We start from the raw sequence: 13,353 nt of genomic DNA on the forward strand, positions 1-13,353 counted from the left end.
CAGAATGGACCCGCCGATTACAATCGCCGATCGCCACTCTTCATCTTCTGCGTCTGAGAATGGCGAGAGATGATGCGGAACAACCGGCGATGGTAATCGGCCGGACGGCTCACATCATGGAGTTCCCCTCCTCCCCTGTCTGCGCTCCCGATCGTCGCCTCCACTTCGAGGCGGCCGCGTCTCGCCATCGCGTCGACGGCGCAGGTCCCTCCCGCCGCTCTCGCGTCGCTCTTCGTGGGGATCTCTCTGGCTCCATTGCTCGTCGGACCGGTCACGTTCGTGATCGGGCCCGTTTTGATGCCCTTGGGTCGCCCTTCTGGTTTCCTTCCTTTTACGTGGTGGGAATGGTGTTGGCTCGGGCGACCCGTAATCCAATGGATTCTCTAGTAATAGGTTTTTCTTAATCTGAGAAGTCGATGGTATCTTTTTTATTCTAGTGATTTGTTGTTTTGATGTCTTGGCCAAATTCAAGCAAGAACCAACCCGGATTGAGGCCCGGATTATTGGTGCAAATGTATGAAAATGGCTTCTAGTCATTAATAGGGCTCCCAACCAAGCCTGGCCAGGCCATGTGGCCGAGCGCTTGGGTTGTAGGGAATAACCTCCCATATCGAATTTTAATTATTTTTAGAGTCTTTGATGTCTTACATGAATTTTCTTTACTTTGTGAGAGTACTTAGATTTTTTTTTTTCTTTTGAGAATTCTCTTTATGGATCCTCGCTCTCTCGAGGAGGAATTGTGAGAAACCTACGGATCATACAACGTCAACCTTATTGATCGTATCAAATATGAAGAAGTAAATTTAATATGCAAAAGAGAATTATTATATTAGATAGCATACAAGTAAGGTATCATGCCTTTTTTTCTTTCTCATAAGAGGAGAAAAAAGTGGAAGAATGCCACACAAAAAAACTCTAAATTATGTCAACCGTAACATATTTACCCTAGACTTTTTGTTATGACACAAAACATCTCAAATTTGTATATATGTGACAAATTTGTATATATGTGACACATGTACCTTAAATTTATATCCATTTACCTTAATACAAATTTGGGGTTTTTAGTATCATATATATATAGTTTGTGGTAAACGCGTTGCACGATAATGAGTTGAGGTTTTTTATGTCACGGAAAAATTTGAGATAAACATGCCACGCGGGTATAAGTTCGGGGTTTTTTGTGTCAAAAAAACGCTTGGAGTTAATTGTATCAAAGTGGACATCGCTTAAACTTTTTTGTGATTTTTTTTTCAAATAAGAAACTAGAGAACTTTTGAAAAACCATCCCCGCTTTTGGAAATACACAATTTGCATTTATAAACTACCCCTCCACCCCAATTTTTTTTTTTTTTATCTCTCTCTCTACCTTCCGCCACACCAGTGTTGGCTTCTCTTTCCATGGCCACTAGAGCTCGAAAGTCGCACTCAAGGCCATGGCCGCAAGTTCAAAGGCAACATTAATGCCTGTGGCCTTCAAGCTCGAAAGTCATGCGATTTGGCGAGCTCGCCATATGGCCACTAGATTTGGCGTCGAGTTCAACAACAGAATTTGGGTAGCGACGGACAGGAGAGAGGGAGATAGTTGAGGCGGTAGGGTGGTGGCTTGGTGACGCAACAAGTATAGATGGTGCCGGGAGTTTCAAGTCGTACCCTTGGGTTTGGGTAAGTATCTTGAAAAAGTGGGTTTTGTGGTGGGTTTTGAATGGTGAGTCGGGAGGGGCAAAGTTGGGGAAAAAATGACAGATCTGTAATGATAATTAACATCATAACTAACGTCAAATGCAACTTGAAATGGAATTTGCTAAAGTGAGGATGGTTACTACAACCACGATAACAAACTTCCAACTAGAATACTACAGTCCCACATTCACCTTCTCCACACAAAGCTCTCTCTTCCACACCGAATCTTCCACTGCATGTTTGGGTTATGTGAGCCTAATGAGAACTGGAGAGCAAAACAAATTGAAGTGTAATATGTTGTCATGCGAACTCAATAGTTCTTATGATTTCGCATCATGATGTGCTATCTTCTAAACGTAGAGCGAGGATTGTTGCAAGGACCTCTTCGGGCTGCATACATGACAAACTCGAGCATAAAGCTACAAGTAAAGTTGTCCAATTATATCGGTATGGGATCTCCACCAAGAAGGAATGAGCATCTAGGAAAGCAAATTTGTGTGCAATCCGTCTTCCTAACTCAGTGGTCATTCTCTTATCTCACTTATTTAATTAATGTCGAGTGTCCCAATCTTAGTCAAAGAAAGATTGGGGTCCTAGCAACTTCAGAGGTTAAATCGACTCAGTTAATCCCGTTTACATATAAATACATTACAAATATCAAGCCAATGTAGAGAACTCGCCAGACATGATAACTAAACATGTTCCTTTGACGAAACTTAAGCTTTACTTGAGCGCAGTTGTCATCTGGAGAGAGTGAGGCCTTGTTTGGTAACCATCCAAACAGGGCCAAATTCTGATTCTTTGTTCCGGAATCGGTTTGGGCCTAGAATCGCGTTTGGTAAAATTTTTGTTCCGGGAACAAAGCCTAGAATTGCGTTTGGCAAAATTTTTGTTCCGGGAGCAGTTGGGAATAGAATCAAGAACAAAAAAAAAAAGTTGATTCTTGTTCCTAACGAATTTGAGAATCAAAATCAAGAAATTTTCTTCTTCCTTTGGCCCTCTCGCGACCGCCGTCCACCACCGCCCGCCACTTCCGCCGTCGCCGGCCGCCGTCCGCCGTCCCGCCGCCCGCCGCCGCCCGCCGCCGCCGGGTCCGGCAAGCTCGCCGGGGTTGGGCGGGCCGGCAAGCCTCGCGACGCCCAGCCCGGCCCGGTGGCACCGCAAGCCTCGCCTAGCCCCAGGCGAGGCCGAGCCTCGGTGGGGCTAGGCGAGCCTCGCCCAACCGCCGGCGAGGCTCGGCCGGCGAGGCCGGCGACCGGCCACAAGAAGAAGAAGAAGATGAGAAAAAGAAAAGAAAAAGGAAAAAAATGAAAAAAATGAAAAAAAATGAAAAAAAGGAAAAAGTAAAAAAATTATTTAAAAATTAAAGAAATTGATTTGGAACAGAATTAATGAGCACGGTACCAAACGCAATTCTATTCCGAATCAGAAATTTTGGACGGTTAGCAAACGGCTTAAAATGCTTAGAATCGGTTCCCTAGGAGCAGAATAAAAAAGAATCGGTTACGATCGAATTTACTCTCGAGAACAGAATCGTTACCAAATGCGCCCTGAACGTCCATCGAGGCGTTGGGAGAATTCACATGGATGATGAACATTATGACTTAGTTATAAACGTCAAGGCAAGGTAGAGAATTGTTAAAATATGTCTCGATTTTGAGCCGTTATGCAATCTAACCTGATTGGGTAAGAAAGAAATCCAAAAAATCTTTCTTTGAATGGTGTATATATTAGAAAGTTTCTTTTATTTGGTTAGACGTATTCACGATTACATCCAGACTTTGCAATGTAAAAGATTTGAGAGGATATTGCTTGGACACTTGCGTAAGAAAAAGATATAAGTTCAATTTGGGAGGGTTGGGCGTGTAGACTCCGGTGCATTAAACATTGACGGAGAAATTTTTCTATGGACAGCAGCCAAGGGCCCCAATAGTGAATACAATGAACTCTCACGGTCAAATTTCCTATGGGCTTTAATTACCTCCTTGGAATTTTCTTTTTGGTCATACAAAAGAGAGCGTGTGGGGTAAGGAAGTGGTCAAAGAAAAGAAAATAAATTAAAACCAAGGTTTTTCTTTTTTGGGTTTCCTTTCATCGAGAAGCCTAATAGTGGAATTCCATTAGAAATTGGGCCACCACACGAAAAGTAAAAGAAAGAACATACGAATGTTCTTGAATTAGCTGTGTGAAGGGTTTTGCTATGGGCTTCTATGAGCTTTGCATGCAATTAAGTTTTTTATTTATAAAGTTATTTGGATTTGGTCTTAATCTAAATGTGGGAAACACTCGAGTGTGTTAACGATTGTAGTTCTAATTCTCAAATTATAGTGAATTATTGGTTACTAGCTCTCTCTGGGGATAAATGCCGACACTCGGATCAAATCTCGTAAATATTTGGTATCTTTGTCATTCCCCGTTTATTTCTTCAATGTTCTTGTATTGATTTAATGGGAAGATCTTCTCAATTTTCGCGTTAATTTTGCAACATGTCTACTTTTGAAATGCCTCTCGTCAGACATGATGACCAAATATGTTCCTTTGACGAAACTTAAGCTTTACTTGAGTGCAGTTGTCATTTATAGAGAGTGAATGTCTATCGAGGTGTTGGGAGAATTGACATGGATGATGAACATTATGACTTAGTTATAAACGTCAAGGCAAGGTAGAGAATTATTAAAATATGTCTCGATTTTGATCCGTTATGCAATCTAACCTGATTGAGCAAGAAAGAAATCCAACAAATCTTTCTTTGGATGGCGTATATATTGGAGAGTTTCTTTTATTTGATTGGACGTATCCACGATTACATCCAGACTTTGCAATGTAAAAGATTCGAGAGGATATTGCTTGGACGCTTGGGTAAGAAAATGATATAAGTTTAAATGTGTAGACCCCGGCGCATTAAACATTGACGGGGAAATTTTTCTGTGGACAACCACCAAGGGCCCAGTAGTTAATACAATGAACTTTCGCGGTCAAATTTCCTGTGGACTTTAGTTGCCTACTTGGAATTTTCTTCTTGGTCATACAAAAGAGAGCACGTGGGGCTAGGAAGCAGTTAGAGAAAAGGAAATAAATTAAAAGCAAGGTTTTGCTTTTTTGGGTTTCCTTTCCTTGAGAAGCCTAATAGTGGAATTCCATTAGAAATTGGGTCACCGCACGAAGAGTAAAGGAAAGAACATAAGAACGTTCTTGAATTAGTTGTGCCAAGGGTTTTGCTATGGGCTTAAACACTCAGTGATTTGCCTTATGAGCTTTACATGCAATTAAGTTGTTTATTTTTAAACATATTTGGATTTGGTCATAATCTAAATGTGGGAAAACACTCGAGTATGTGAACGATTGTAGTTCTAATTCTCAAATTATAGTGAATTATTGGTTGCTGGCTCTCTCAGGGGATAAATACCAACACTCGGATCAAATCTCGTAAATATTTGGTATCTTTGTCATTCCCCATTTATTTCTTCAATGTTCTTGCATTGATTTAATGGGAAGATCTTCTCAATTTTCACGTTAATTTTGCAACATATCTACTTTTGAAATGCCTCTCGTCAGACATGATGACCAAACATGTTCCTTTTACGAAACTTAAGCTTTACTTGAGCGTAGTTGTCATCTATAGAAAGTGAACGTCCATCGAGGCATTAGGAGAACTGACATGGATGATGAATATTATGACTTAGTTATAAATGTCAAGGCAAGGTAGAGAATTATTAAAATATGTCTCGATTTTGATCCATTATGCAATCTAACTTGATTGGGTAAGAAAGAAATCCAAAAAATCTTTCTTTGAATGGCGTATATATTGGAGAGTTTCTTTTATTTGATTGGACATATCCACAATTACATCCAGACTTAGCAATGTAAAAGATTTGAGAGGATATTGCTTAGACGCTTGGGTAAGAAAAAGATATAAGTTCAATTTGGGAGGTTTGGACGTGTAGACTGCGGCGTATTAAACATTGATGGAGAAATTCTTCTGTGGACAGCCGCCAAGGGCCTAATAGTGAATACAATGAACTTTCGTGGTCAAATTTCCAGTGGACTTTAGTTGCCTACTTGGAATTTTCTTCTTGGTCATACAAAAGAGAGCGTGTGGGGCTAGGAAGTGGTTAGAGAAAAGGAAATAAATTAAAAGCAAGGTTTTGCTTGTTTGGGTTTCCTTTCCTCGAGAAGCCTAATAGTGGAATTCCATTAGAAATTGGGTCACCGCACGAAGAGTAAAAGAAAGAACATATGAACGTTCTTGAATTAGTTGTGCGAAGGGTTTTGTTATGGGCTTAAACACTCGGTGATTTGCCCTATGAGCTTTACATGCAATTAAGTTGTTTATTTATAAACATATTTGGATTTGGTCTTAATCTAGGTGTGGAAGACATTCGAGTGTATGAGCGATTGTAGTTCTAATTCTCAAATTATAGTGAATTATTGATTGCTGGCTCTCTTTAGGGATAAATACCAACACTCAGATCAAATCTCGTAAATATTTGATATCTTTGTCATTCCCCGTTTATTTCTTAAATGTTCTTGCATTGATTTAATAGCAAGATCTTCTCAATTTTCGCGTTAATTTTGCAACATGTCTACTTTTGAAATGCCTCCAGTCAAGATCACTTTCTCCTAAAAGCTCCAATGCAAAGTAGATTAACAGATCTTCCATGTTTTGAACCATCCAATTTCCAAACGTTTTCTAGTGCAGTTTTTCACTTGTACATACGGACTCCTAGGGATAATCCACTATCACCCTTGCAAAGGGAAAAGGGAGCAATTTTATAATGTTGAATGGGTACTCATTAAGTTAAACTAGCTGCTTTTTGTGAATTCGAAAGGCAATATGTTATGCTTTTTCTCTAGTGCGAAATGTGTAAAAGCTATAGAGTAGTTATTTTCAATATTTTGATCTTGCGTTCCAGCTAGGAACCAAGTAAATCACAAGGCTTGTGCTTTTCATTGGATAGAGATTGAATTAGTCATATAAATGACAAAAGGTGACTAGGTTAGACTAAACTTAACGTGTGGAACAAGTAATGCCAATAGAGACATTCGGAAAATTCCCCACCAGTGAAATCTGGTCATTGCGAAAGTTACATACCCCGCCCCCACACGCTAATTAACCTTGTCACCATAAGAAGCTGACGTTCATTCATCACTAAAGATGACCAAGACTTTGGCCATGACCAAAACTTCTACACTCAAGCACAGGCATTGCTGAACTCCTATAAAATTGCTCTAACTTGCAAAGAAGAAGTTAACTCAAGAGTGTGATACATATATAATTCAGTCACTCGAATCTGTAGTCATGAAAAAGAAAGCATTGTGGGCGCTTGTGGTGATTTGGGGTATCACATGTTTATTTGGCTCTCATGGGTGTCAGGAGCAAGAAAGGGTTGCACTCTTAACGCTTAATGCCACATTGGACCTGACATATAGGGCGAACGCCGGGGGATCATACTTCAATTGTTGCAGCTGGGAAGGTGTTGAGTGCAATCCCACCACAGGACGAGTCACTCATCTAATGCTCTCCGATTCGAGATATTACCGTTTCGGCTTCAAAACTTGGTACCTAAACGCTTCTCTACTTCTTCCCTTTGAAGAACTCAAGAGCCTTGACTTGTCCAGCAACTATTTAGGAGGGTGGATTGCACCAGAAGGTATAAATTCGCTGTTCATTCATTTCCTATAAAAGAAGAGATACTCATTATCTAATGAGCTCAAAACTTAACCATGTCTGGGTCCTTACTCACTTCCTGCATTATAGATGATTATGTCCACGTTATTAGTAATCCACAAGTATACGCCATATTTCCCCTCGAAATGGCAATATCGGTTTACGCGTGTACTTGAATAGATTTCCGCGAATTTTACTGCTTTTCATTGATTGTTTGCAAAACCAAATATGCTATCTTCAAGGCTAAGCAAACTAGAGGAACTTGACTTGAGTGGTAACTCTTTGGATAATTCTATTCTATCCATTCTCGGTACAATTCCATCTCCCCGGCGTCTGTTCCTTAGTGACAACAATTTGAGCGGGACTTTACATGTGAATGGTAAATTTCTCCGGCTTATTCTCTTCTCACAATTCAGAACGAAATCGCCACCCTACAACATATTTCCCCTCAAAATGGCAATACCTATTTACGCGCGTACTTGAATAGATTTCTGCAGATTTTTATGCTTTTCGTTGTTTGTTTACAGAACCAAACCTACTATCTTCAAGGCTGAGCAAACTAGAGGTGCTTGATTTGAGTGGCAACTCTTTGGATAAGTCTATTTTATCCATTCTCGATACAATTCCATCTCTCCGACATCTGTTCCTCAATGGCAGTAATTTGAGCGGGACTTTACACGTGAATGGTAAATTTCTCCGGCTTGTTCTCTGCTCATAATTCAGTACAAAATCGCAATCCTTGACTTGAGTTAACACTATTTGTGGACAAATTAGGTGGTTTTAGTAATTTGATGGAGCTGGACATAAGTGATAATGCTATCGATGCAGTGGCTACTGTTGAAGGTACTATTTCAGTTTGTAGGAAGGAGCCTCGTTTTTATTCATATATTAAACTAACTTGCCTACGAGTTGTGTGGACTCTTTAATACCTTTACATGGGCTTCACATAATGAATATAGAAGTCATTTATTGCAAGCCCCTTCTATTTCCATATAGAAATGTTGTTGATTCAAAGGATTCCTATCATGAGGCATCCGTGTGGGTGCTTTCATTACTTACTTTGGATAATTCTATTCTACTCGTTCGCGGTACAATTTCGACTCTCGGGTGTCTATTCTCCAAACAACATTTGAATAGGACTTTACATGTGAATGATAGTTTCTCCAGCTTATTCTCTATTCATAATTCCGTACAAAATCGTCATCCTTCACTTGAGTTAGCAATATTTGTGGACAAATTAGGTAATCTCAGTAATTTAAAGGAGCTGGACATAAGTTATAATGCAGTTGATGCAATGGCTAGTGTTGAAGGTACTGTTTCAATTTTTATGCAAAATCCTCGTTTTTATTCATAAATTAAATTGACTAGACTGCGATTCATGCATGCTCTTTCATAACTTTACATGTGCTTCATATTACGAATATAGAAGTCATATATTGCAATCCTCTTCTCTTTTTGTATACAAATGTTGATGGTTGAACAGATATCTAACCCGAGGCATCGGTGTGGGTGCTTTCACAACTTAACTGCCAAGCAAGTTAATTACTTGGGATTTTATTGCTAGGCATCAAAAACTTGAGTCACTTAGAGAACCTCCACCTAGATGGTGCCCACTTGAAGCATGTGGGGACCGTCGTGCGAGCACTAGGGGCACTGTCATCTCTGAGGATCCTTTCTCTCCAGTATAATACAGTAGAAGGAACACTTACTACTCAAGGTTAGGCAAACTCATTAGTGAATGTATATTCACAATAACGCTCCATTCGTTTCACGGAAAACAACTTTCAAGAAAATGTTTTTCAGATTTTCCAGCGTTCGAGTCATGGAAAATATATAAGTAAAGGAATTTTCAAAAGTTGGGATAATGAGGAAATCATTTTCCATTCTCTTTCTTTCACCTAGACTTGTTTTCCTCTGTGCACTCTTTGTTGGATATTTTAGCAGTTTTGAAATATTTATTAGAAATTATGATCGTCATGAAAGTCATCATTTTTGTAACGGCTTTTTCAACGGTCATATAACGGCTTTTTAATGGTTGTATAACGGTCATCCAACGGCTTTATAACTTTTGATTTATTACTTCATAAACTCTTCATTATTTTATAACGATCACCTTTTTAATTACCAATTGATTTATGATGATCTCCTAACGGCTCTCTCTTTTCCTTGTTTAAATATAAATTAAACTTCAAACCACAATCATAGTAGATACAATATGTTCTCACATATTTCCTTTTCTTTTGCTTGGTTATACACAAAAGTTGTTATGTTTCCTTCTAATATTCAGTGCGGAGTATAGAAGAATGTATGTTGTATCTTGGGAGGATAGCCGCCGAAGCCTTACGCACAAAGTTTCGTACTCCGAGGGGCAGAATTATCCTTAAAGACAGTGTTTGCACGCCTCAGACATTTCATTTTATTTTCTAATCTTTTGTAATGTATTTCCGATTATTATTATTATTTTATGTATTCTAATACTTTTTCCAACACTCTTTTTAGTTATTTTATTGTTTTTCTATTTTTTTAAATCAATTTTTATTTTTTAATTTCTTTCTTTCTTTCTTTCTTTTTTTCCTTCTTCCTCGGTTGATTGTTGGCTACGACGACGGCGACAACCAACTACGGGCGAGGAACAAGCTCACCAAAGGTCGAGACCTCGTCGATTTGACGATGTTCGAGCTCATCAACCTCGAGCAATCTTGACCTCACTTGTGACTGGTGATCGGACAAACAAGAAGGAAAAAAAAAAAAAAAATAATAATTAAAAAAACTACTTTTAAAATAAAATAAAAAAATTGAAACGAGCGCACAGATCAAAATCAAATTAGACTTTTCATACTAAACGGTGAAAAATATTTTCTAATTCATTTTCAGGTTTCGAGTCAAGCACTAAATATTGTCATTTTCCTATAAATGACTTCTCAAAAGACATTTTCTAGAAAAGTCATATTTTCCGCAAAAACGAATGGAGCATAAGTTTTTATTAAAGAAGTTCCATTCACTCATGATATCTTTATACCATTTCTTGATTATGCTTGTGTAAGGAAATCTGATGTTCAATAATCTTTTGATATGTGGGAAGATTTCCATAACTTCAGTAAGTTGGAACAACTCATCTTGGATGAATCTCCATTGAACACAAGCATAGGAATCCTTTCCAGCCTTGGTCCGTCGACATCTCTTAGATTGTTGTCCTCATCCAACACCGGTCTAAGTGGCAACCTATCAGATCATGGTAATTTCTGATCTCTCACTGTAAAAGCTGGACATGAAATGGATCCTTGATGTACTTGAAAGTCCTCTTTGCATGTACCGATATATCTCATTATAGTTGAATTGACTTGTGATATCAATAACAGGCTTGTGTAACCTTGTAAAACTAGAAGAGTTGGATCTTAGCTTTAACGGAATTACTGGCGGGCTTCCTACATGTTGGCGAAACATGTCCTCTATTCGGATTCTGAATCTTGAAGACAATGAATTTACAGATAGTAACGTGTCATCTCCCCTCACTAGTCTTACATCTCTCGAATTTCTTTCCATTTCGGGTAAGCATTTTGATATCACCTCATCACTTGGCCCACTTGCAAACCATTCAAGACTTAAGGTGCTAATTCTTGATGACACCAAACTAACAATTGATACCAAAGTTGCATCTTTGATCCCAAGGTTCCAGTTGAAGGTTTTAAGTATGTCAAATAGTCCATCAAGAGGATTCGAATTGACTTCTTTGGGCTTTCTCAAGCATCAATATGACCTGAGAATTTTGGATCTCTCCTCGAATGACATTCCAGGTCCCTTTCCAGCTTGGTTGTTGGAAAACAACACCAAGTTGGAAGAGCTTTTTATGGCAAATAACTTATTTATGACATTTAAGGTTCCATCAATGACCCTTTTTAATCTTTCGACCATGGACATATCCAACAACAACATGAGAGGAGAGCTCACTACCGAATTTTGCGCAAATGTCCCAAATCTGTACCACCTTAATCTATCAGCCAACAGATTGGAAGGGAATATTCCATCTGAATTGGGTAGTGTAAAATTCCTAGATGTCTTAGACCTGTCTAGCAACAATTTCTCAGGGGGACTACCTATCCAGTTACTAGATAGTCCATTTCTTTACCTCAACGTAGCATATAACAAATTGCAAGGAGAAATTGGACTTTCCAACCACACCATGAACCCAATGTCGTCATTTCTGCGGTTAGACCACAACTTGTTCACTGGAAGTCTCTCTTTTCTTTCATCACCCTTTGATTTGCGAGTATTGGATGTTAGCAACAACATTTTCATCGGCAAGCTTCCCAGATTGATTGCAAACATGTCATCGCTTGTGGCCCTTGACTTGTCCAAAAATCATTTGGATGGCCTCATCCCTCAAGAACTCTGCAATCTTGGTGGGCTTGAGTATTTGGATTTGTCTCACAACAATTTCTCTGGTCCATTACCATCATTTTTTATCTCACAGAGGGTGCATCACATCCATCTGAATGGGAACAAATTGAATGGTACACTCGTGCATGCGCTCTCTAACAGCTCCCTTTTGGTGACCTTGGATCTGAGTGAAAATGAGTTCTCCGGAAGCATACCCTATTGGCTAGGTAACCTCTCTCAATTGAGCATTCTTTCACTGAAAGGTAATAGCTTCTATGGAACATTTCCCGAGCAATTGTGCAAATTGAAAAGCTTAAGCATGATCGATCTTTCTGAAAACAATTTGTTTGGTCCATTACCTAATTGCTTGGGACCCATGAATTTATCCGAAGATTACACCAATAAGGTAACTTCAACATCGAACATGGGAGATCTATATACAGGATGGTCACCTTGGTCTTATGTGAGGACAATTAAAAGCCATACTGAGCTTTTCTATAAAGAAATTATAGTAGAATTTGAAGCTCCACATACTGTTGGGTTCACAACAAAAAGAAGGTTTGATTCTTATAAAGGCTACACACTTCTTAAAATGGTGGGACTAGTTCTTTCTTGCAACCAATTCAGTGGCGAGATCCCATCGGAGATAGCAATCTTACAAGAAATGCTTGTGCTGAACCTATCACATAACAAGCTTACCGGACGTATACCAATGTCATTGTCACGCCTCACAAAGATAGAGAGCATTGACCTTTCCTACAACAACTTGATTGGTTCTATCCCTGAAGAGCTTACTCAGTTAAATTCCTTGGAAGTCTTCAATGTGTCTTACAACAACTTGTCAGGAGCCATACCAAACAAAAATCAATATGGGGCATTCGATGAAAGCAGTTACTATGGAAACCATCTTCTGTGTGGACTGCCATTGAGTAAGAAGTGCTCGACAACCATTGACGTTAATTGCTCAACAACAAAATCATGCGCGACAACTAAAGAAGATGGTTTCATAGACAAAGAGACATTCTATATCAGCTTCGGAGTGTCATACATGATGGTTGGACTGGTAATTCCGGTTGTTCTGTTCATCAACCCCCAATGGCGACATGGATGGTTTCACTATGTGGAATTGGTTATCACCACATGTCAGAGCTTGTTCATCACATGCTACTATTTTGTGCAAGATGGTTTTCGAAAATTGTCTAGAGGCCAAACATTTTAGGTTCTCTCGCTCTACATTTCCAAGTAATGGCAGGATTGGGTTTTTTCCTGTTGTTTGTTATTGTCGTTGATCAACATTGGCCTCAATGTGGGATCTATCAAGTTAGTGTAAGTTCTTACCTTCACAATTGAATAAGGTCTTGTTCTACTTTCCTTGAAGACAATATACATGGCATGATCCTTCCCTCTTTCGAAAAGGTATTTTTACTTAATTGCTTGCTCATCTCTATTTGGTTAGGTGATCATACTACTAACGATAACAAACAACACAAGAAAAACACAGCTGTCTCATCTTTTTTTTGTTTCTGCGGTAACAAATTTGCTTTCCTAAGTTTTCGTCTCCATATATCACTTGGTCTATTTGCAAACTGTTCAAGACATAAAGCTCCTCTTGCTTGACAATATAG

The 13,353-nt window shown here is 39.0% G+C and overlaps 2 protein-coding genes across 2 annotated transcripts in view; both read left to right on the forward strand.

Annotated features, from left to right (window-relative positions):
* The first annotated feature begins 59 nt into the window (after positions 1-59).
* LOC104447723 (receptor-like protein 15) lies at positions 60-12,947 on the forward strand. Its single transcript, XM_039314034.1, has 7 exons — positions 60-386; positions 7,058-7,334; positions 7,879-8,037; positions 8,126-8,194; positions 8,593-8,661; positions 8,916-9,068; positions 10,711-12,947. Exons 1-7 carry the CDS (start codon positions 60-62, stop codon positions 12,945-12,947), a joined length of 3,291 nt encoding a protein of 1,096 aa, XP_039169968.1.
* Positions 7,125-13,353, forward strand: part of LOC120293271 (receptor-like protein 15) — a 38,804-nt gene continuing 32,575 nt past the window's right edge. Inside the window, exon 1 of the mRNA XM_039312318.1 lies at positions 7,125-7,334. The gene's annotated coding sequence lies outside the window, so the exon portion shown is untranslated. The remainder of the gene's footprint in view (positions 7,335-13,353) is intronic.

This window comes from Eucalyptus grandis, chromosome 5, assembly GCF_016545825.1.
Source record: "Eucalyptus grandis isolate ANBG69807.140 chromosome 5, ASM1654582v1, whole genome shotgun sequence".
Taxonomy (NCBI): Eukaryota; Viridiplantae; Streptophyta; class Magnoliopsida; order Myrtales; family Myrtaceae; genus Eucalyptus; species Eucalyptus grandis.

Coding starts and splice junctions, on each gene's coding strand:
- LOC104447723 (XM_039314034.1), top strand. CDS start 60: ATGGCGAGAGATGATGCGGAACAACCGGCGATGGTAATCGGCCGGACG. Junction 387..7,057: donor GTAATCCAATGGATTCTCTA/GTAATAGGTTTT, acceptor CATGGGTGTCAG/GAGCAAGAAAGGGTTGCACT. Junction 8,038..8,125: donor CGGGACTTTACACGTGAATG/GTAAATTTCTCC, acceptor TGGACAAATTAG/GTGGTTTTAGTAATTTGATG.